General features: G+C 36.7%; 1 protein-coding gene across 2 annotated transcripts in view; it reads left to right on the top strand.

The window, feature by feature from the left end:
• Positions 1-25,389, top strand: part of LOC110098800 — a 59,751-nt gene extending 34,362 nt beyond the window's left edge. The window contains exons 2-7 of one of the 2 annotated variants that reach the window (XR_003701799.1): positions 10,381-10,448; positions 10,561-10,838; positions 10,969-11,015; positions 21,647-21,721; positions 21,799-21,861; positions 25,019-25,389. Coding sequence is in view for 1 of the 2 variants with exons in the window: in XM_020825729.2 (XP_020681388.1) it covers positions 10,381-10,448; positions 10,561-10,838; positions 21,647-21,721; positions 21,799-21,861; positions 25,019-25,063 (529 nt within the window). In the remaining variant the exon portion in view is untranslated. The remainder of the gene's footprint in view (positions 1-10,380; positions 10,449-10,560; positions 10,839-10,968; positions 11,016-21,646; positions 21,722-21,798; positions 21,862-25,018) is intronic. The other variant, XM_020825729.2, reaches the window with a different exon arrangement.
• Positions 25,390-26,204: the final 815 nt, after the last annotated feature.

Here is a 26,204-nt window from a genome sequence, read left to right on the forward strand (position 1 = left end):
ATGCACTGTTTTAAGGTCATGCCTTTTTGGCCTTAAAAATGCTGGTGCAACCTATCAACATGCAATGACCAGAATCTTTGATGAACTCATTCATGACGAAATTGAATGTTACATTGATGATCTCGTGGTCAAAGAAAATAAAGAGAGGATCACCTGTTTAATATAAAGGTTGTGTTCGAATGGCTTTGTTGGTACGACCTCAAGATGAATCTTTGGAATGCGCTTGTGGGGTGACTTTAGAAAATTTCTTGGGTTGTTGTTCGACATAGTAACATTGAAATTGACCATACTAAAATCAAAGCTATATTAGAAATGAAACCTCCTAGAAGTCTTACTCAACTGAGATTTTTTCAAGGTAGGTTGGCATATCTATGACGCTTATTCAATTTGTCCAGTAGATTGCAGCCCTTTCAAAGGACTCAAAATTCTATTTGGATGATAGCCACCAAAGACTTTCGATAGTATAAAACGTTATCTCATGTCTCCACTTGTTCTAGCCGCTCCTATTCTAAGGAGGCTGTTAGTTCTTTTCACTACAATGTCAAATGAATCTCTTGAAGCTCTGTTGGCCCAAACCCAACAATGAAAGATAAAGAAAAATGCTTTGTACTACTCAAGTGAAGTTCCAAGTAGAAATGTTCTTCCGATCCGGTTGTGGACTGGGTTCGAATTATCAAAACCTCAGTCCAAAATTTCAAAGCTCTCATCTTTTCTCCAAAAGGAAAGAAAGCTCACCTTTCCCCAAAAGGAAAGAAAATTCAATTTTCTCTAAATGGAAAATAAAGCTCATCTTTCTCTAAAATAAAGTTCATCTTTTTCTTTCTCCTAATGGAAGAAAGTTCAAATTCATCTTTCCTCAAATGAAAATCAAATGCAAATCTTAGTACCAAATGCTAAGTGTAGACATCCTCAAATAGGAGTCTTCTTATCAATTTATGAGTTTAGATAGAATTCAAACCTTCTAAGGTCTCTCCTAGCTCATTCCTTTAGATCTTGTTCTACCCAATTTGAACATCTATAGATCTACCCAAATCTAGACTTTTAGTGGTTGCCAAAATACCCTTTAGTCTTCCTTAAATGTTAAGGTTTATCTAGCCAAAATAGATAGCCTTACACCAAATATCTTCAAGGTCTAAGGAGTAGTCAAAATACTATTAGCCTTAGCTCTTTTGAGTTTTATCTTACCAAGATAAGATGAACTCTACCTCTAGGTGGTTGCCAAAATATCTCTTAGAACTTTCCGATAGATGCCAAAATATCTTTCTTTTAGGAGATAGTAAGACATCCCTAAGACCCCTTTTAGAGACACCAAATGTCTCTAATCCCTTCTCAAGTGATAGCCAAAACATCCTTGAGAGCTTTGTAGCTGGTAGCCAAAATACCCCTAGCCTTTAGGTGATAGAAAAGTATCCCTAAGCTCTTTTAGAAGTTATCAAATTTCTTCTAATCAAATCAAATTATTTCTAAAGATACCAAATATTTTCAAAAATCACTTTAGAAGTTGTCAAAATACTTCTAATTGATCCAAATTCTTTCTAGAGATACCCAACATCTCTAGAGGCCTTTTAGAAGTTGTATAATACTTCTAATCAAGTTAAATCATTTCTAGAAACACCAAATATCTCTAGAATTCTTCTTAGAAGTTGCCAAGATACTTCTATTCCTATCAAATCCTCTCTAAAGATATCAAATATCTTTAGAAACCTCTTTAGAAGTTGCCAAAATACTTCTAAATTATCATCCAAGAGTAATATGAAACTCTTCTCTTAAGGTGATAGATAAAAATCTCCTTATCTTTGTAGATCTTGTCTAAATTTAAGTTTAGACTTTCATAGATTTCTCTTTCTCTTTCAAATCATACTCTATTTGATTTGGAAGATCTCGTTTGATCATCATTTGGTCAATGCTAATATGTGTGGCGTACTTCTATTTATTCACCACACATATTTGGGGTCCTTTTGTTGACGAATATTTTCGCATCGACTCGACCCCGATCGAGCTCGAGTAACTCAATCGATCATCGTCGAGGTGACATTGACTCAATTTAAACCCCAATTTAATTAAATTAAATCCAATTTAATTTGATTAAAATCGAATCAATCCAAATCGAACCCCGTCGAGCGTCGTCGAGCCCAATTCGACACAATTCGGCGCCGATTCAAGTTTGATTTCGCAAAATTAACTTGATCGGACCCACTCAGAACCAAATCGACTCAAATCGGTTTGGGTCGAGTCCAATTTGGGCTTAATTTCAGTCCCAATTGATTGATTTAAGCTAAATAAAATACCTAAATCTGAAATCGAAATGGACGGCTCAGATTTCTTGTAGAATTCTGCCCTAAACCTCTTGTTTCACGTGTGAGAGAGGGGATTGGTTCATTTGGGTGGCGGCTTTTTGTTGCTGCTCGTGTTCTCCAAGAGCACGAAAAGGAGAGAGGGGGAGCATTCGGCTCCCCCATTTTGTTTTCGTCCCAGGCAGAGCGCGGGAGGGAGAGGGGGGAGCGATCGGCTCCCCTGTTGCTTCTTTCTCGGCCCGTCCTGAAGAGAGGAGAAGAAACGCGAGGAAGCGAGAGGGAAGGGGGCGGAACTCTCCCTTGCGTGCGACTCCACCGCACGGCCCGTCACCCCTCTTCCAACGAGCCAAAGCTCCTTGCAGGCGGCCCTTCTAAAAAAAAGGAAGATGGAGTTGGAGATTTGAGGGTTTTTTCTTCATTCTCAAGAAATAAATCAAAGGTTAAGCCCTCCATTCACTTCCCTCCTAAAAAATCAGCAAAGTTAGCGGCTTCTCCTCCTTCCTCCTTCAACTCCGGGGAGTTCGTGGCGATTTGGAGGCTGTTGGAAGTTTCCAAACAGCAAAGGAAGCCTCCAAAACCTCCCAAACAGCAGTTTCAAGGCTTGGGACCACCTTGGACAGCAGCGGCGACGTTGGGAAAAACTTGGCCAGCAGCCACGCAGCCTCCGGGAGCATCCAAACAGTGAAAACTGCTGTCCGGAGCAGTTTGGACAGGAAATCCACCCTCCGGAAAGGCTTGGACAGCGACAGCGACCTCCGGAAAGACTTGGACAGCAGTCGTCTTCCTTGGGAACATCTTGGACAGCATTTAGAACTTGGATTGGAGCTTGGTAAAGGTTTGGACAAAGGCTTGGACAACAATTTGGAACGCTAGGACAACCCGGGTGAGGTAAAATCCTAAAACTTAGTGAAACCTAGGGTCCCACAAGGCCAATGTTTGTGTGGTTGACGTCCCAAAGCCCTATGTCCCTTAGAAACTTAAATTTATGCTTCCCCGAAATCCTATGATCGTTGTCCTCTTTGTAAACTTGGGGAAATTCGGTGATTTTTGCCAAGTTGCTTTCATGTGAGAGCCAAAAGGAAATGGCGATGTGCGTGGAGTGTTGGATTGGTATCCAACACCTCTCAAATGCATGTAAGAGCATTCATTTTGTGCCTAGTACCTTCGCCTACGATCAAACCTTATGCTAAGTATTGTCACTCAACCATACATTGAATGACAATGTGTAGGGACTCTCACATCTTATAGCATGCATGTCACCTCTAGCAAATTGTAAGTTATGACAAAATTAACTTAGATATTTGGGAATTGCATCGTTAACATTTGTGATTTTGTCCGAATTTGTTGAATGTCAAGAAAGTGAATTCAATTGATTTTGGAAGCTTGCAAACGAATGGTGGGATCTTTCATGAACCTTTAAGTTCATGTTTTAAATCCCATGACAAAAGAAATTAATTGAATTCTCTTTTAATACATTTTAAAATTGGGAATGAAAGACAAATGGTGGATATCTCCAAGCCAAATGTTTGCATACTTAACTAAATTAGTTTGCATGATTTGGATTGCAATCTTTAACTTGTAAAAGTTTGGAAGATAATTAAATAGGCTTCTTTAATTCAAAGAAATGAACTTGAGTGGTTTTATGGACCCTCAAAGGCCTATGACCCCTTATGTTTTGGGATTATTTAACCCTATTTTATAACTTCCAAATTAAATGTTTAAGGTGAGATTCACTAAAATTCCCGGATCTAGAGAATCATCTACACATGCATGCATCCTTAGGTTCTTATTAGATCATGCCCAATTTGATCCTAAATCTCCTAGAAATCATAAGGATAAATCTCCCCTATCCAAGTTTCTAGATCATGCCAAAATTGATCTAGAGACCTCTCCAAAACCTTAGAAAATCAATTCTTCCCTTTTCTAATTGAGTCCAAAACACTCTAAAGGACATAGGGAAATTCCTTTCAAACGCGCATCTCCACTTTCGATGAATCCAAAACATTCATGGAGGAATGGGGAATCTTCTCTCGTACATAATGCTTGAAGCATTCTCAAAGCTCCAAATTTTAGATTGTATGAATCATTTGTAACTTGGAACCAAATCTCTAGTTCTTTCATCCCTTTTGTTGGAACATAAACCAGCAAATATTCCCTCATGCATGATAGTTGGACCGTCCCCAAGGCTCCAATTATTTTAGTGTGTGAATCATTTTAACTTAGGGTCAAAATCCTAGCTTCATGCTATTATGTTTGTTGGTACAAAAATCAATAAACATTTAACCACCCTCCTTCATACATGATGTTTAGGGCCTCCTCAAGGCACCAAAATGTTAGATTGTATGAACTTTGGCTCTACTTTAGGAGCTACCACCAACCATCATCTCCCTTCATGTGTGATGATTTGGAATCTTCCAAAATTCCATATTGTCGCTACATGAAAATCTTGGACCTTACATTCATCCCTTCACTCTAACTAAATTAAGTGTGTGAAGAAATCCATTTGAACACCTAACATTTAAGGGATCTCTTTCGATCTTGCGACCTCTTGGTTGCATTTCATTTTCGTCTTTCCTACAACTCAAAAGTTGTAGGAAACTATCTCATTCGACAAAGACCCCAAATTTTGAGAATGTACATCCCTCTTTGAACACCAAATGTTCAAAGAATGTTCGTGGGGTTGTAGCTTCCAAGTTGCATCCCTTCTCCTCCATCCCTCCAATCCAAATTGGAGGAATGAATTCCCCCTCTTTGGACACCAAACGTTCAAAGAAACTCTTATGATTTACAACCTCTAAGTTGCATTTCTCTCTCCCTTTCCTATAAGATAAGATTGTAGGAGAGCATCCAAATCCATCTTCATGCTCTCAAACCCAAGTTGGGAGAATGAATTCCCCTCTTTGAACACCAAATGTTCAAAAAGATTTTAGAAGATTTCAACCCAAAGTTGCATCTTCCCTTCTCCTTTCTACAACTCAAAAGTTGTATGAAAGTTTCATTCACTCAACTCATGTTGGTTGAATCAATCTTATTCCAAACCAACCTATTTGTTGAATCAAAATCAATAAGTAGTTCAATCCAAAATCATTTATTTGTTGAACCAAACTCAACAAATAATTCCATGTCAAGCAAAGGAGTCGAAACCCTAGCTTTCCTTCATTCTCCTAATCCAAACTAGGTGAATGAGTTCCTCTCTTTGGACACTTGAAAGTTCAAAGAATCCTTGATGTGTAGGCCCAAATCTACTCATCACTCTCTTATGTTTGCTTAATCTAAATCTAGCTAATTAAATACCCATCGTTGAACATAAAAGTTTAATGATAATCCCTATTGTTACAAATCTCCCTCTCATATTGAGCTGAATTCAATTAGTGACTCACTTTTGTTTGCCTAATCCAAATTATGCAAATGAAGTCTAACTCCTTGAATACCAAAATTCAAGGAGTATCCTTTTGATTTGTAGCCTTAAAGCTACCAATCTCTCTTTACTTCTATAGGTCCCAAAAGACCTTAGAAAATATTATATCTTAGCCCAAAAGCTATATGATCTATCTCTTTCAGCTCCAAAGTTGTAGGAGATTTCCGCTCTCTTTAGCTCCAAAAGCTAAAGTGAGTTCTCCTACATTTAGCCCAAAAGCTAAATGTTGAGTTCATTCTTTCTCCTCTTAGCTCCAAAAGTTAAGGATAATCCCTCAACATGTAGCCCAAAAATTACATGTTTGACACCTTTCTTAGACCCAAAATCTAAATGATATCTTTCATTTAACCCAAATTGAATGATCTTTCCTATGACATTTAAAATGTTAAACTCATAGATATCCATTAGGAATTATCTAATCTGTTGAAGTTTATTCTATTCTATTGGATGAATTTCACCAAGTCCTAAGTGAAACCTCAATGGCATGTCTATCTTACCCTATTAGATAGACAATTCTCTTATCCAAACATTAAGAGAACTTCAAAACACCTAAAAATCATTTAGGCTCCTTTTGATATAATGATCAACCATCTCCCTCAAAAGGTGTGATGCCCATATCATTGTATCTTAGGATTCATAACTAACAGGCCTGCCCAAAAGCAAGCATGTGATTACTTTATAGGTTCTTAATAACCCTTTTAAATATGAAACAATTAAAAATCAAATAAAATCTTTAAGTCACAAAAAAAAAAACTTAAAGTGAAACCACCCTTGGATAAAGATTAAACATCTTCATTCCAAAATAAAATCATGGACTCTTTGTGTGACATACCACACAAGCCTCACACACTTAGGTGCACAGCCCCTTATGCATGCTAGGATTAGGATTTTCTTTTTTTGCGCTTGTGTTTGATGTTGTGGAGTGATTGCCTATTAGATTGTCTGCGTTGTGGGCACTTACCCTTAAGTGGATAGTGTAGAAATATACATGTTTTTCTTGCAGGTGGCCATATCAAAAAGGGGTGCGCTTATAAATAATAAACTATTTGCATGACATGTGCTGCTTAAACCCCCCCAAAAGATGTGGCCAATAGGGTAGAAGCAGATGTTTGGCACTCTAAGTGCTAAACAAAATTTTGAATGTATTGTTTTATTATATAAACGGCCTCTAATCCATTGCAGGTTTGAGTTTCTTTTCTTTTCAAATATGTATTTGATAGAATTGTAATTGTATCAAACTTGTGGTGGTTTGGAGCAAAAGAATGAAATGGACTAGAAGGATGTACCTGCAAAGGTGAAGCCCAATGTCCATTCAGAAGTCAAGAGCCTGAAGAACCTCCCACAAGTAGAGTATGTAATTTTGACTGGCTTGTATAATGGCAGGCAACTCAGCTGTCAAACCTGTTTGTAATAACTCGGACTCTATTTACATTCTCTGCACTTTATTTATAAATAAAAGCATGCTTTAATTGTTTACCTGATTGTGCAATAGAAATGCATCTTTTTCCTAGGTTTCTTTCTTTGCTTTATTTGGGTATGGCTTGGACTGTTTGATGCGTCAAGCTCTTAGGACAAAAGTAAAATTTTTACCCATTTAAAATGTAATCAATCTAAAAAATAATTTAGGCTCCATGATTTTCTAAATAAGAAAAATTGCATGGCTCCCTTCAAGGAGTCAAGTTTTCCAGAAAAAAAAAATAAAAAATAAACATGCATAGCCCAACAAGTGTCTCATGTAGAAAAGCCTCTACATAAGGATTAGATAACAAAATTTTTTTCTTTTTGTGAGTCAGCATCTTTATACGCACAGAAATAGGCATCTTGGCCTCAAAGCTAAGTTATAAGTCCTACATTCTAAATAAAAACAACCATCCACTCTACATTTGTATTGAGACCAAGACACATAATTTTAAAAGCGATTAGGAGGGTTTAGCTGGTAGTCTCTTCCAGGCGGGACAGTAAATCCAGAGGTCGGTCAGGCTATGCCTCTTGTGAGGTGTACTTTATAAACCCCTTTGCACTCGTTAGATTTATGTTCGAGACATTACCTATCGGTAGTCCTCACCTTAGTCTTAGGGTCCGAGGCATGGGTTGATTCCAAATCACCCTACAAGTCCTCATCCCTTGGGCAATTCCTCCAACATGTGTTGTTGGAATGTAAGCCCCAACTTTCTAATTAAAATATCAACTTAAACTAAAATCTGATTTTTAAAATATAAAGCCCAACATAGGATAGTTTGAGCACCTCTGAGTTTCCCTCAGAATCAAGTGCTCCTACTTCACATCCCTTGGCCTTCATTCCAAAATCTAATTTCTAAGTTAATCAACTCCTCTCTGAAATTCCTAAAAGACCAAATCCTTTAACTAAAACTTTCATGGATTTCAAAAATCAAATCTTAGCCAATGGTTAAATGACTTCAAAAAGAAAGCAAAACCACTAATATAATTAAAAGTTTTCCCAAGCCAAAACTTGGGATGTAATTAACCATAGGGGCTTGCCCCTATGGGACGTCTGTACCCCAGAAATAAAATAAACTCAATTCGACCAAACATCGAATGAGAGAATCTCTGTTTCAAATTGTAAATTTTATCATTAAGTCCATAAGGAAATGGTATTTTTATCCTTCGGGGTAATATATCGTGTTCTTATGTCGTACTCGATTATAAAATATGCAATCCGTTTGAGAATACAAAAATTTTCCAACACTCCACAAATCCCACTTGCTATTTTACTTTACTTGATTAGGATGATGATTAATGACCACTAATGTGCCTTATGACGTGCTTGAATTTGAGCCTAATTCTATTCTTGAGGTTGAGTTTGATTCTGTGCTTGGGCTGGAGCATGAAATTGTTCCAAACACTACTGTTGAGATGGTTCAATATTTACTTGTCAATATTATTACATTGCTCCATGAGTTAGTGATACAAGGAGTTATTAAGCTTGATTTGAGGAAAGTCAAATCTTTGTTCTTCTGCTTATTCAGATGGAAATGTTGGTCCCTTCTATATTGCTACCCGCTCTGTTGTTAGTTTCATAGGTTAAATTTATTTTTATATTGCTCTCCACAAAGCCATCAAAAGTTGCTCGGGCTTGAAAATGAAATTGTTCCAAACACTATTGTTGAGATGGTTCAATATTTAGTTGTCAATATTATTCTATTGATCCATGAGTTGGTGAGACAAGGAGTTATTGAACTTGATTTGTGGAAACTCAAATCACTGTTCTTCTGCTTATTCCAATGGAAATGTTGGCCACTCCTACATTGCTACACGCTCTGTTGTTAATTGCATAGGTTAATTTTATTTTTGTATTGCTCTCACAACGAAGCCATCGAAAGTTTCTTGTAAGTGATCATATGCATTGATATCATGTATGGAAATGCCTAAAATCTCTATTATCAATTGAGCAAATGTAGGATGTTCATAGTATCTTGTTATCTTGCTTGCTTCACCTTCTATTAGAGATTGACAAAAATACCACAACAATACTGTCATGGGATCTTACGTATGTTGCTCATCTAATACTCTTGCAAGATATATGGCAATTTCCAGTTCTAAAGCTCTTAGTTTATCTATCAACTTCTATAGTAGTTCTTTACGATAGAAGCAGACCTCCACATCTGTCAGACTACAACGCATGTTTGCTTCTTAGTATATTTAGAGAGATGCATGAGCTTATTCCAATATGACCTCCTCCATGGACACCATATTTTACCATTCAACTCTTTGGGGAAGAGTTCTTCACACCAAGGGGACTTGATGTAGCATTAGGCTATCCGACTCATCATCAGACCCAACATGCCATCATGTGTTATGTGGGCATAGCATCATCTGACTTATTTAGACTTGTCATCTTCTGCCTTTTTTGGACTTATTTTATAAGAAATACTTAATCATGAGCTATTTTATTCTGAGTTTCTCTTATAAGAGACTTTTGTCTTTTGATAAAGTTCCACCATTTTGTTTTTCAATTACTTTTTGGTATTTTTCCTCTTATATTTTCTTTAGATTCTTAAAAACTCTATAAATACAAGTGCTTGTTAGAAGGTATGAAGTATCAATAATACAGGAATATTGTAGGTAATTGTCTCCAAACCTCTTCTCCCTAGGTGTTACTGGTCAATCCTCTTCCTAGCTCTTGTTCAATCTTTCTCTCTCCCCTTCTCTCGGTCCCTCTCCTCTTTTGGCTGATTCTTACTCACCTTTTGGTGGATTTCTAATAAATGCATCCCTATTATTATCAGTCAGGCAAGCATAGATGCGAGCATCCTTCATCCTCCCCAAAACAATCTCTTTGCACTAATAAGAATTCCTCTTCGACGTCACCAACATGATGTTAGATCTTTTTGGCAATTTCAGGGAAGCCTTTGAAGCTATAGCGGAGAAAGAATCCAAGATATCATAGAATGACTCGACAGCATGGAATAGTTTCTAGAAATTTTCATGAGCTCTTATAATGCAACTTTTGTATGGTGTTTTCAATATGCTTTTAGATGGCACTTCTTCTTTCTTTTGCATCTGTTGTTTGATTTCTTGCTGGTTGTTTTGTTGATGTTTCTGTTTATCTCATGTTTTGCATCATTATTTATTGCTATATATTTGTATTCCTGTATCAGTATTGCTAGCCCTACAGTCAACAACACTGACATCCATTGACTTTAACAGGCAGCGCCAGGTTGATGACAAATGGAAACATGATCTTTTTGAGGGTGACAAAGAATCTTCATCTTCAAGTATAAAAACTGTAAAAATATCAATAGCAATCTTTGGATGTAGTTAGTTCCCTTTAGCATAATCAAATTTCTAACTTGTAAATGATGGTTACCCTGCATGTTATTAATTAAGAATCTAAAGTTGGCCCTAAGGATCTCCGGTTTAAGCTTCAACAGAAAGTTCCTCAACAAATTATCCAAAGAGGGAAAGATGCTGGAGTAAGAGATCTCCGAGAAAAACTTTCCGGTGTCATGCATTCTCAATTAACAAACTCTGATCCACCAAATGCTAAGGCGATACCAGAGAGTTCTATTCCTGTTAAGAAAAGTGTGACTTCTGTTGAAGCATCTGTGCAGGAGGTTAAGAAGATATCCAACCCAACTTATTCTGAAAAAAAGGCTAAGCAAAAGGTTAGTCTAATTTAGTTCACCTCTCCTACAATTTGTGTATTGCTTTCATGGACTAAATCATTAAAATATGTGGAATATTATTGTGTTTTTCTCCTAGTGTATTTTTTTATTTTTTATTTTATTTTTGAAGAGATTTGAACCAGTGCCATCTTATTGGAAGACTAATGGAAATACCATGTAAGCCATTTTTCATCTGTAATTTTCTTGTAGACGCGTTTGAAAGCAGCTACTCAAGGGTTCATAAAATTCAACTATATCAGCCAATTTGATTTTTTATTTTCGTTTGGAGATTTTTGTGCCTGCATTATCGGTATTGATCATTGGTCTTGTGAAGTTGAAAACAAAAAACTTGCCCCAGTGTTGGGGCTTGCTGTGGAACATCAAATAGATCTGGCTGGAAATAGGTGGGAGCGATCATGGCACAATTGATGTGGGGAGAAAACATGAAGAAGATAACTCCAAGAGCTAAACAGCTCAAAGACCTAAAAACAGTGATATACTATTTCAATTCCAAAAATACTAATTCATATTACTTCCCTCTCACAACTCCTATACTTATAAGCTAACAAAGAGACCTAGCGAAATCAAGAACATTCTAGAATCCTATAACAAACTTGTAACAAACCAATTAACATATGCCTAAGGAATAATTTTACTAATGATACTCTGCATCATTCTCCTCTGGTACGAAGAAAGACGAAGCAGGGCGTGGAGTCTGTACAAAGGGGATTTGGTCGCGGGCCTGGGACAGATATGAGATGGTGCCATTATGTCGCACTCGGAGAAAGTAACATCATAGTCGATCACTTGTACCTGGTAGAATCTAGGAAGACCCCTGTTTCCACTAGAAACTGTGACGTCAGCCGGTGAAGGTCGGAAAGAACTGTTGTAAATGGTGGCGTTTGCAATTGTTGCAAAGGAGGTAGCGGAGGAAGTACCGACAAAAATGAAAAGGTCTGAACCGGCGTAATGCTACTTACTGTCAAAACTTTCAAGAAACCTTGTTAACCTGAAGCCTCCCCGCCACACCCGTCAAGGCATTGCTGACAAACACTGTTTGATAGGTCTTCGGTGCACCACGCCATTCCAGAGATACTTCTAAGATTAGAGTGGTTAGTTTGCCTTGCTCCAAATGATGTAATAACTCTGGCTTGTAGGTAGGAACAAGACCAAAGCTATGGTGAGCCTTCACAGAGATAGAACCACATGTCATAAGCTGTATAAGCACATTAGTTGCTTTTAATCTTGGGGCACAAGAATCTTCTCCTCAAATATTCGGAAGCTCTTTATCATACTAACATCTGCTCTAATTAAAGACTCCAATGTCTCCATCTTTCTACCACAGGAAGAAGCACTTGATGAGTTTAGTGGTGGAGAGATCTCATTTCTAAATAATTCAGAGTCTTCCATAGACCCTGTGATCTGCTTCATCTTGCTTTGTTCATACTCAAAATCCTTAAAGCTATCATCAGTAGAAACTTTTCTAGTGCAATTATTCTTCCGCTCCACGTAAGTTCTTCTCCATCCATCATTAGTCTGGGTTAAAACATCAACAGCACTACCGACTTGTACACCCTGTACTCGGCTAAGCTAGGGGGCACTGTCTTAGTGGAGATATTGCTAGGGGAACCTGGCTGATGCGCTAAAGGGCATTTGCTCATCTTCTTGTCTTCGAGGAGGAGTTGGAGGCGGAGATGATGGTGATGGAGTTTTTTTGACTCCTCTTACAAGACCAGGAATACATGGCGGGCATTCCCCTTCCTCTTAGAGCACATTAAACTGACTTATAACATCTCTGAGCTAAAGACCATCGGGAGAGGAAACAGGAACTTCGATGAAATGAGGGTGTTCGAGATATCCATTTATGCAGAGATAATACACCACGGGGATGTTTCTCCTGATGTGGGAGTGTTGACTGTGGTTGTACTCATGTGCGAGACGGGAATGGGAGGCAAATCCATGGGTTTTCATGACACGATTGTACTGTGTCGGAAGCTATACGACAGGATGGATCGCGTGTAGACTGAAGTGAGTGCGTGTGGGAAGGAGTGGGAAGAAAGATAGGGGTGTGAATGAGCGCGGGAATGGGCGGAGCGGAGCTGGGCTTAGAATTGCGGGATGCAAAGGCAAGGGCGGGAACATATCTGAATCGTGGGAAATATCCAGTTTCCGTCGAAACAGATCAAATTGCGGCTGCCGGTTGGAGGTCGAATCGCTAGTATGATTGCCGGCTGATGGAGAGATGGAGCATGCTCGGGTGCTGGACTGCGGGTTCGTGTCACGTGCGAGAGTGGAGACCGAAGGTGGCTTGCTGAAGCGGAGGGAAGTTGCTGGCGGTTCGGATTGCGTCTGGTCGCACGCGGGAGTGAGGCATGGCTGGTCGTGCGCGGGAGTGAAGGCGGAGCCTGATTTGCGCAAGTCTGAAGTGGATGGCTGCTGTTGCGAGTGCCATGGACTGAACAAGCAATGACATAAGCTCCGATCGATGGTACAGGTCGATCATGAGGGGTTGTTCGTGAATGGATGTGTAGGTTCGCCGGTAAGGTTGCCAGTTGGTGGAGGCTTCGAACGTCGTCGATAGCCAAGCTTCATACATGATCTTCCCAAAGCATCCAAAATCCTGATCGATGTCAAGGGTTGATGTAACAGCAGCCCAGGGCCCTGATCGATGTCAAGGGTCATACCTCGCTCTGATACCATCTGAAGTGGGGAGAAAACATGAAGAAGATAACTCCAAGAGCTAAACAGCTCAAACACCCAAAAATAGTAGCAATACTGTTTCAATTCCAAAAATACTAATTCATATTACTTCCCTCTCACAACTCCTATACTTATAAGCTAGCAAAGAGACCTAGAGAAATCAAGAACATTCTAGAATCCTATAACAAACTTGTAACAAATCAATTAACATATGCCTAAGGAACAATTTTACTAATGATTCTCTGCATCAACAATGTATGTTGAACTCTACTGCATCTTTAAGTATCTGTTTAATGTTTTTTTTAGAATCTGTCCAAATCGAACTTCATCAAACATGAAAACCAACCCAAATAGACCAAGATAACAAGAATTCAGAAAAGTGAGACTTAATGAATTCAAGTGCAAAGGGATATGAATTATGGAAACCATTGTGATAATAAATGTTATTTCTTGTTTTAGATACTACTAAAAGATACTGAAGTATTTTGTTATCTAGGTGTAGATGTATGGAGTACAAGCTTGTACACATATGTATGAATAAAATGTAGCTCCATTTTCCATGTCTACATACAACATAGATGAAGTGGTGCTATCATACATTTACAGTCACATCCTATGTTGCATCGATACGGATACGACGACACGGATATGACACGATATGGATACAGGACACGTCAATTCTTAAAAATACAGGATACGGATACGACGCGGACACGACATTATAATTTATAAATCATAAATAAAAATTAAGAAAGCAATCAAAACATAATATTTGAAATTACAAAAAAAAAAATAACAACAACATCATTTATAGCCTTGTAGCTTATAATATCAAAATATAAGTAAGCATTAAATGTCTAGTACAACAACAAAATTCATAAATATAAATAATCTAGCTCATGAAGTTTCAACTATTCAATAGAAGGAATGATTTAATTATCTTCTTCATTGGTTTGTCTTTGAACTTCCATATCATCTTCAATAAATATCATAGCTTCTAATTTAGGCTCATCAAGTGAAAGATTAATAATTTTTAATATTTTTATATCATCAAGAGACTCAAATACATCTCGGAAATAAGAGAATCTTGCTCGAAACCATGGAAGTATATACGACACATCTTTATTTTTTGTTTCAGATTTCTTTTTGTTTTTCAACAGACACGCATATCGGATACGCATTTCCTTTTAAAATTAAATAGTATTTTAATTGGATACGGCTTTGCTGTATCTGACACGTATCGGAGGCGTATCCGTGTATCGGTGTATCGGATATATCACGCCTTCATAAATAGGTGTATCGATGTAACATAGGTCACATCCATTCTGGAATGAATGACAAGGACAAATAAAGCTGACCCTTCTAAGTTGCTGATGATATAGTAGGGATGTCAAAATCGGGTCATGGGTTGGGTTCGGGTCCAACGCGAAACTGACCCGGGACTATTTGACCCGACTCGAGTCAGACCCGTTTTTGCAAACGGGTCGATTTCTTGGACCCAACCTTCTTCGGGTTCGGGTCAACCCAAACCCGACCCGCATATTTTTATCTTTTCTTTTTCGTCTTTGTTGTTCGACTTCGTTCCGTAGAGGTATGGAGATTGCACGAGTCGCTTCTTCGGCTCCTTCAGTCCTTCATTGCAGTTCGACTTCGCTCCGACGACAGAAGTAACGACAATTTGATCAAAAGCAACCACGGGATCGTTGTGAAGGTAACTTTCTCCCTTTCTACGGTTTTTATCACGACCCGGCCCGGTTAGCTCGCAAGTGCGAGGCGAGAACAGAGGTCGGACGGGAAAAGAGACAAGTTATCATATCATAACATTAAATCATCCAACAAAAATTATTATCTTTACTATAAAAATGAAAGAGCCACTAATGCAAATCCAAATAAAATTTTTGTTTTAATTGATCTTTCAAAAGAGATAAGTACATAAAGAGTTCTTCAAAAAGAATGGATCCAAAACACATCTAACTCTCTCAAAATCTATACATACAATCATCTATCAACAAAATAACAAAACTCAAAAGAACCTGCCGTCCGTTGTCTCCCTACAACAGTAAGTGCGCGGTGGTCGGTCTGTCATTTTCTATTCGCAGGATCTCCTGAAAAATTCCCCACAACAAGGGTGAGTCATAACTCAATAGGTAAATATTTTTTCAATTAAATTTAGAGAAAACAAGGCGAGGGAAATAACATGTATGTCGATGCTTTTTGTAAGAACATTAAACAAATCATAAGAATGTAGTAGCATGCCTTTAAGTCCACTATTAAGCCTCTTTCTTTAGTTAAACTTGCAACCGATCACTTAACTCAATACATGAATTGTTTTCATGAACCATAAAGTGTTGCATATGCATATAATATAACGTATATCTTATAATCACCTGTCTCGGAAGTATCTTTTGTACCGATCAGGTACATTTTGTTTGGCCAATCATTTTCTATTTGGTTCATAAGAACCACCTTTACCATTTGGTTCATAAGAACCACCATTATCAATGCTCGAAAGAGCATCCCTTTACCTAAGATACCTCCGCATCAACAAGCACATACATTCATTCTTTAATTACTCATAAGGAGATTCTTATTCATGCATATGGTCAACTATCTCCTAATGTGCTATATGGTTTCATGATAGCAAGAAGAAAGAAAAGAGTCAAATGCAATCATGATTCATCAATTTAGAAAGAACAAATGCATTAAATACTATTACATAAAAGATGAACTAACAGAAATACATGCATCAAATAAAGAAGCAGTAAACCCTCATAACTTTTCTAACCCTTAAGCTAGGGTAAATAAAGAACCCCCCCTAAATCAAGTTTTCCATCTAAACCCCTCAATTCCCATTTTATTTTTCTTTATAGAAGGATCATAATCATAAATTTCTATCTAAGCATACAATTTATTCCCTATACTCAACATAAACATAAAATTTAATTTTATTTTTCGGAATTCTTAAATACCAAAAATAGGAAAATTAATTTTGTATGTTAAAGTCCTAAATCTTGCTTCTAAAAGTCTTTACAAACCTATAGAAAACCTTCAAGCTCATAAATTTCAAGATTAAGGAAAAACCTTAATTTCCAAACTCAAAAATTTCTTCACAATAACCCAATATTTTTCTGTTACAATACTGCTAATGTCATTAAGAACCAATCTACAAAGCAATTTCGAAAGAAAAAAAAAATTTTGAGGAAACCCTAATTTTCAAACTTTATTTTTCTCTTGGAAAACGATATACATTTAGGTTCAAAAACACTCTCTCACCTTTCCCTAAACTTTTCTCAAAGAAATATTAAACAAAACTCAAGTTTTCCCCAAAACCCTAACTTCCCTTCCTTAGAAAAACTCATGAAAAAGGAGGGGAAACACTTGCAAAACACATACCTTAGCCTTCTCTTGGATTTCCCTACGATCCCCTCCACGAACGGCCACCGAAAACCGCCCCTGAGCTCACTGGAGACGCCTCCTACCCACGCCCCTTTCTTCCTCTCCCGTTTGGTTCGGCCGAAATGGGGGAAATGGGGACCGAATGGTTTCGTCCCCTAATTAGAATGGGGCTCTTCTAATAAAAGCCTAATTACTTCTATGCCCTTACTACTATGTTGCACCGATACGGATACGGCGACACGGATACGACACGATACAGATACGGGACACGCTAATTCTTAAAAATACAGGATACGGATACGGCGCGGACACGACATCATAATTTATAAATCATACATAAAAATTAAGAAATCAATCAAATAATATTTGAAATTACAAAAAAAAATGACAACAACATTATTTGTAGCCTTGTAGCTTATAATATCAAAATATAAAAAATATAAGTAAGCATTAAATGTCTAGTACAACAACAAAAGCATAAACATAAATTGTCTAGCACATAAAGTTTCAACTATTCAATATAAGGAATAATATGATTAGCTTCTTCAGTGGTTTGTCTTTGAACTTCTATATCATCTTCAATAAATATCATAGCTTTTAATTCAGGCTCATCAAGTGAAAGATTAGTAATTTCTAATATTCTCATATCATAAAGAGACTCAAATCCATCTCGGAAATGAGAGAACTTTGCTCGCAACCGCGGAAGTAAATACGACACATCTTTTTTTTCTGGATTTCTTTTTGTTTTTCAATGGACACGTGTATCGGATACGCGTATCCTTTTGAAATTAAATAGTATTTTAATTGGATACGTCTTTGGTGTATCCGACACGTATCGGTGGAGTATCAGAGGTGTATCGGTGTATCGGATACAGCACGCCTTCATAAATAGGTGTATCGGTGCAACATAGCTTAAACATCTCCCCTATTCAAGAGATACCAAGGGCAAAATCATCAATAAGGGTTTTCTAGAAATTTTAATTCCCAAAATGCTCAAAATTCGCTATGGGTTCTATACCTCAAAACGATCAGAATTTTGCGCTCTATTTATAAAATTATTTTCATCGAAATCCGACGACTTCAAAATTTTTCACTTAAAATTAGTCGCGGCACTTTGAAAGCGTGTGAAATCCTAAAACGGCATTTAGCGGGTTTTACAGTTTTCTTGTCATCTTCTCTTTCTCGTCATTGTTGTTCAACTTTGCTCCACTCCACGGACGTCGTTCCCTTCCGATCACATCGAAAGTTACAACATTTTGATCAGAAGCAACGACAGAAACTCGCTTGCTCTATTTATCTTGTCTTTCTCGTCGTTGTTGTTCGACTTTGCTTCACAGACGACGTTTTCTTCCCATCAGATCAGAAGTTGCAACATTTTGATCGGAAGCAACGAAGTTTCTCGCTGTGAAGCATGGACAAATCCCGTAAATACGCTGAACAACAAGATCCCGGGTCAAAATCGGGTCATTTTCGAGTTTCCAGGTCAACCCGAACCTGGCCCGGAATTTGAAACGGGTCAAAAATCATGACCCGAACACAACCCGTTTTGGAGTTGGGTTGACTCGAACCCAAAATTTTTGTGTCGAGTTCAAGTTGGGTTTTCGGGTTGTGTCAAATATTGACACCCTTAGATATAGAATGCATGGATATATGTGGGATATTATATTGTATTCCCTTTGCTTGCTTGTTTTATTTTTGCATACCTTTCACTAAGATTTGAATTAATTAACTAATGAATATCATTGTGGGTCTCCAAAAGGATACTGCTTGTGGAGTTTAGAATGCAAAGATTCATATCACACTATTCAGTAGGACAAAATGGTAGTATATCTTTACATTCTACGCAAGCAGACCAATGGAAGAGCATGTAGAATTATACATACAATTATTCATGAAAAATAGTAGCTTTCGCCTACACATCTCGATGGATAATATGTATAACTCGACAGTCACAAGATTTCTCCCATTCGATATATTTGCTCGAGTGTGGTTTATTTGATGTGGGTGTTGATTTTTCATAGGCGCAAGCCCTAGTGGTTAATTACATCTCAGGCCTTACCTAAAAATATTCTCGATTAATATTGCTATTTTATTCTCTTATTGGTTTGGTGCATAGTGCGAGTTCCTAAATTATTCCAATCCAATGGGAATAAATTCTTTTATTTATCTTTAGTGAATATTAGATTTGTTTTTTATATGTATGAATATTTGATTAAAAAAAAAGAGTTTAGAAGATCAAATATTGATTTAACATTTAAAAAGAGACTACAAATCTAGAATTCATTTAGTATTTAGAGAAGACACACTGGGGGAAGTATAATTTGAGCTTATGCTTGCCTGAAGTGAACTACTAGCTAACATCCTAAACACAATCAATTATCTCATGAATGCAAAATAGGATGACTTTAATCCTAGTGAGTCAACGATTTTAATTCATAGGTTCAAATTAGGGCTATACAAAATATTCAAGTGAATCTAGCTAGCGCCATGTATGATGATGCATGAAGCAAATGCATAAATAAAATATTTTTAGTCATTCATTTGAAAACATGGATATATCTCGGCGTCTGCAAGAAATTAAGGTGATCATGCTCCACCACAAAATGCTTGAATTTCTACTCCTATGAGTTTAAGTTCAAATACATTTGCTTACTTTCTTCTGGCTCCAAGTCTTTTATAGGGTTCCAAAAGAGAACACCCTTCAAAGGAAAGAGAATTATCTTTTGGAGCCTAATTTATTTATGTAAGAAAACATTTTTGAACATTTTTACAACCCTTGAAATTGAAATATACAAATATACAATGAGCACTTTACCATTTACATTCAATCCTAGTTACATTCTACCTTGAATTTATAATTTTACAAGCATTCCCTATATATTTTATTTTGCCTTTTTTTACGATAAAGTAAAAGACAACATAAATACATATGCATGTATGAATATAGTGTATGCGTATGTAATTTAATAAACTAAAGTGCACCAACAGAAAAATAATTATGTATGCCATGACATCCAGAGTATTGAAAGTAAACAAACACACAAAATATACTCTCCAGGCAAAGGTATCCGCATCACACCAAAATACACTAATGGTCTAACTTAAGACTAGAGTTGGTGATCTTAGCAAACAAGGGTGTCAAAACAGGTCAACAAGTCGGGTTTGAGTCCAATCCGAATGACTTGAGTCAAAACGAGTTAACCCTAACCCGACTCGATTTTGCAAACGGGTTAGGAATTCCAACCCAGACCCCACTCGTGCTGGTTACTGCTTAACTCGACCCAACTCGACCCGCGAACCTAGAACACAACGGGTTTTCGCTCGTCGCACATGCAGGGTGCGGCGCGAGAGTGGTGCCAGCGGATGTAAATGGCTAGAGGCGGCGTTGAATAGTGGTGCTCCTGTTCAGGTGAAGTCGGGTTGAGCCGGGGTTGACCTGTCAAGGCATGGTGTGGGTGTAGCTCCTGCGGAGGTCGGAGGCAGGTCGACCAGGCGAGCCGCGAACGGCAAGATAGATGTGAGGTTGAGCCGGCTGGCAGCGGTCCCCGTGATGTAGGCGCGAGTGTGGGACTTAAGTTCGCGGTAGGATCCGGGATCGAGGCGTAACGCAGGGATCCGGGTCACCCCCGAGTCAACCCAAACCTGACCTGATTTTCATACGAGTAAGAAATCCGAACCTGAACCTGACCTATTTTACAAACGAGTAGACCCGAACCCGGATTTTTTCGGGTTGGGTCCGGGTCGTGTTAATTTTTGACACCCATGCTAACAAATAAGTTCTAGTTTGTGTAAAATATTGTAAGTCATAGGGACCATAGTCAGTGGGAGACGGGTGTCGTATGGGAGGGTCTGAGGGATCATAGTCGGTGGGCGACGGGGGTCAGAGGAACTGTAGTCGACCTACGACGGCGGTTGATTAGACTGTAGTTTGTTGAAGACGGGGGTTAACGGGACCGTTGTTGGTGGGTGATGTTTTTTAGCATATAACACTATTGCTTCCACTAAAAGCTTTGGGAGTTTTTCCTATGTCCATCAACATCATCAAAACACAAAGTCGATCCAATTGTCATAAAATACATCTTCGTAGGATACTCAACTAAAGACATAGGTACAAGTGTTATTATCTGAACTCTAAAAAAGTCTTCATCTCGAGGATGTTATCTTTTTGCTGAAAATCAAGCATTCTGTTACCTCATTGTCTTGAAGAACTGCTTAGGGATGAAGTCAACTCCTATGTCCTTAATCCCGATCTTCAAACCACCCGACCATGACTTCCTTATAGATAAAGGTAGCCTCTACAGACAATAACTGCAACAAAAAAGTGAAAAAATATTATGATTGAAGTAATGAGAGCTCTAAAGATGTGAGTGGTTATTAATGTAAAACCATATAAAATAAGACGAATGTGTTATATTGTGTTTTCAAATTCTGGCCTACAAAGATGTAAGCGACAGCTGAAAACAAAGTTGATTGCGGATAAAATGATTTAAAACTAGGATGAATAGAGTGCAAAAAATATTTTGCTATCTACTGTTTTGATCTTTGGCATACTTGTTTTAATCTGCCATTTCAATTTGAATTATTGATCATGTCTACTGTATGATACATCACAAACTTGTTTTGCTTTATGCAATTACATTATGTTTCTCTTTACTAGCCAACTATGAATTTATTACTCAAGTGTTTTTCACATATCTTATATAAAATTGCAGTCTGAGTCATCAGTAGAAGTATTTTTGCAGTCACTTGGCCTCGAGAAATACATAATAACGTTTAAGGTTGAGGAGGTAGGCCCTCAAGTTTTACCTTTCCGTTAAACTCATGTTCTTTAAATGCCTTGAGTTTAACAAGTTCTCGTTTATAGGTTGATATGGCAGCTCTTATGCACATGACTGAATCTGATCTTAAGGCCCTAGGAATTCCGATGGTAAGTTCTCCTTTCTTTGGTGAAATTTTTTGTGCTTCATTTGAACGTTTTTCTTTTGATTCTTAAGATTTTTTTTTTTTTTTGGGGGGGGGGGGGCTGGCCTATGCATTATTGATTCTTAAGACTCATTTTGTTGCTTGTAGATGAAAACATGTGTTCCACCTCCGTGGCCTATGCATTATTGATTCTTAAGACTCATTTTGTTGCTTGTAGATGAAAACATGTGTTTGAAAATGATAATTTTATTTGCATTCATTTTGTGTGTAAAATTAAAATTCTCACGTAGAAAATTTCAATTTATTTGTTGAGTGTTAATTTTTATTGATTTCTAGCTACATCCACTGAATAATGAATCTAAGAATATCACTAATTAAAAAAACATATTCTTACTTCTCAAGCAACTAAATGAGTCCTACATACCAAAAAAATTTAATGAGCGGAAATTTCACTTCTGCATAATAGTCATAATTAGATAAATTTGCACACTGTTGATTTACTTGGATGAATAGGCCAGAGATTTTATTTTAGACCAAAAAATCCTCGCTTTTGATTGCATACTAATTTGAATTCCATATCAAGAGAACTAGGTTGGAATAAGGTTCAAATAAGATTTGAATCATATTTGAGGAAAATTCAAACATTGTTTGAGCCCTATTTGAACAATGTGTGAACAATTGTTTTAACATATCCGAATCATATTGTCAACGACGAATGACATACCCTTGGAGTCATGGCGCATAGCACAAGGTGTATCGAGCATCATTTTGAACACGACGCAAAATAAAAAATAATTATTAAAAAAGTAGGTGTTTGATAGATATTTGCATGAAAATTTTGTTTATGGTAGGCTGATAACATTATTATTATTTTTTTTTATGCACAACAATACATTCGAGCAAGCATGTTCAAGAAAATCTAAACAAATAAAACAATCAAACCTATTTTAATACAAGAATTTCTAAGGGCATATGCTATCGATTGTCACATATCTATAAATTTTACCGATATTATGCTTTTCATTCACATCATTATAATAGAGGGTAGTGTGGAGCAATGATTCTGTTAGACTCTATTGTTACTAGAAAATCATGAATTCAAAACTTTCGCTCATTTTAATAGCTGCAAGAACCTCAAGAAGGGCATTGTAAATCGAATAATACAGGAAAATGATAAGAGGGAAAAGCAAGGAAGGAGATATGCGGGTGTATAACAAAAATAAATGAGAGAAGTTAGAGAAAAGTAGAGAGCTGTGAATACCCGTAAAGGGAGCGGAAGGAAGGATTATGCTGACACTTGAAGGGAGGCGAAATCCATGCTAAATCCTATGCGGAATTGCAGAATCGAGCATCCGTGAGGTTTGCGGCTTCAATCGGGCATGAGGGAGGCGAAATCCGTGCGGGCGTGATATTGCTGCTTCGACTGCAGGGATCTGGCCTGCAGAGGGTTCAGACGTGATGCTTTTAGATTTAGTTAATAAATAAATAACTAATAATATAAAATTTATTATTATATTATTTAGAAATTAAAATTATATAATCAAAATTTAAATTGCACGCACCGTGCACCATGCATCATGCGCCATGCACCTTTGCACAGATATGGCGCAAATGGCGCATGCTAACTTGAACCTGTGCGCCGCACCGCGTCGTGTGCCATGACGCGCACCATTCTGCGCCATTGACAAGTATGGTTTGAAAATAGTTTAAACATATGTTTTATTAAGATTTCAAGTACTCTTAGATATTCTTTCTCGCTTTATGTTAGTGCTCCATTAAAATGACAAATTTTATTATGCACAATAGAAACATTTAAAAATCATACTTATATTTGTTGAAGTCACCGATGAACAATTTTTTCTTATTGTGGTGTAGTGTGGATGCAATCTAACTCTATTGAGCGAAGAAATTTCAAATGAAAGTATAATGACAACAATAATGAAGAAAGTGAGTGTAGATAAGTGATCTATCATTCTTCCTATATAGCATGGATATAAGAATAGGAATGATATTTTTGTCTGAAATGAATTATTGGGTATATTTTCTTAAGAAAATAAATAGGAGCATATTTGGCTAATTTTCTCTAGCATAAGACATAAAAGTCAAAATTCCCTTAATGAAAACAATAATGACTTAACAGTGAGATGTTATTCTTCCTATATAGTGGGATTTAATAGTGTATTGGTAGCATATATTTGATTTGGAGTAGCTCCAATGGAAGATAAGATTAGAGAGAGTCATCTTAGATGGTTTGGTCTCATAAAACATCAGCCTTCCGTTGATCTTGGTAGGAGAGTAGATATATTAGATTTGACTTAAGTTAACAAAGGTAGAGGTAGACCTAAAAAGACTTTATTAGAAAATATTAGAAATGATCTTTCTTTATTAGATTTAAACGAGAATTTGACTCTTAATCAGACACGATGAACAAAAGGATTTCTGTAGCCGATCCCATGTAGTGGGATAAGACTTGATGTTGTTGTTGTAGTAGTAGTTTTACTGAATTGAATTATTGGGCATATTTCTATCAAAAAATAAATAGCGAGCATATTTGACTAATTTTAGCTTGAATGAGACAAAAAAGTCAAAATTCCCTTGAAGAGTAATGATTTAGATTTGTGTGAAAAATAAATATCACATTTTTAGGATCTTGAAGTTTGTAGATTTTAAAATGAATATTGATCTTGAAATACTTTAACCAAATGAGGGAAACTAATAAATTACCCTTTTCCAAAATATTTTTTCGACATTAAACAAACAAATAAACCGTTATAATAGACGAGCTTGTCTGCCGGTTTCACATTACGTTTTCTTGTTGCTTTGTTTCAGAATATCCTTCACTCGAATAAGCTTCAACTGTGCTACATTATTGAGTACGTCTCATTGTTCTTACTGTGCTGCATTATTACAATCTACTGAATTAACAGAACTCAATCTTCTTCCCTTGCTATATTTTCCTATTTTCACCAAGCTCCTGAATGCTTTTCATAACTGCTTAACTTGCCGTTGGATTTGAAGTATGAAGCTTGATGGTAGTATTTTTCTATGATCAAAAAAACAGTTTTATTGTAGTAATAATGGTCTCTAGCTGTTCCCTTTCTATGTTTGATTGAGATTTCCTAACATGACATTCCTCATATTATCTAATTTGGTTGTTCCAGGGTCCAAGAAAGAAGATACTTCGAGCATTGGAATCGAGGTCTTAGGAGGATGACATCGCTGTGTTGGGAACCTTTGGAGATGTGTAAATCATGCAAATCTTTATAGTATATGCATATTTTATTTTGCAGCGAGCGTAGTAAACCTCTGCTGATTGTTATTCATGTTCTCAATCAATGCCTGATCGGTTTGTTGTTACCTCCGACTTTGGAGGCCTTTATTTCTGTTTTTCATGCTGCTAATGTTCGATCTGCTAATTAAAGACACATCGAGGGCCTTAATTTTTCCATGGTTATTGACATATGTGATTAGAATGTCACCAAATATACATCAAAGTGGAAGCATTTTCATGGAAGTTATTTTTATTGCTGAAGTCGTATTGCCATACTCGGTAGTATTATTAATTTATAGTGCTGCAAGTGAATCAAACGTTCGATGAGTTACTCAATCGGTTCGATTAACTAAGCAAGTATACTTGAACAAAATTTTTAATACTCGATCTTTAAATAAACATGTTTGAACACTAATATGTTCGGTTCATTTATGTTCAAGAACAATATCATTTGAAGTCTGTGAACATGCTCATCATTAAGCTCGATAAGAAGCTTGATTCGTGTTCAATTCAGAACGCATGAATAAGCTCAATAAAAATTTGATTAATATTTAATTATAAAATTGATAAATATTATAATATACATATTTTAATTTATTATAATATAATGATATAATTATTTTAATTAATATATTTTAAAGTAATTATGTATAAGAATATTTATTATAGTTTTAATCTCTTTACCATTGCCAATTTAATATGTTTTATTATTAGATTTTGCTCATTTGATCAAGGTTGTGAAAACCGGACCGGGCAACGAACCGGTAGAGAGAGAGGTTCACGGTTCGATCGGTCGAACCGGTCGGACCGGGGTCGAATCGGATGACGTAATAAATACAATTTAGATGATATAAAAATCATATAATAATATAACTTTTTTATTAAAAAATAAACTGAATTTAAACATTATTAATATTTTATATAATTTTTAATTTAAACATATTCAATTTTAAAATTTAATTCAAATTTATTATAAAACTACTTTATAGATTTAATATAAAAACGTGCTTATTTATGATACATATTTAATTATATATGATTTATTCATATAAATTATATGCAAAATTTACATTATA

The sequence above is a fragment of the Dendrobium catenatum genome, unplaced genomic scaffold, assembly GCF_001605985.2.
Source record: "Dendrobium catenatum unplaced genomic scaffold, ASM160598v2 fragScaff_scaffold_1021, whole genome shotgun sequence".
Classification (NCBI taxonomy): domain Eukaryota; kingdom Viridiplantae; phylum Streptophyta; class Magnoliopsida; order Asparagales; family Orchidaceae; genus Dendrobium; species Dendrobium catenatum.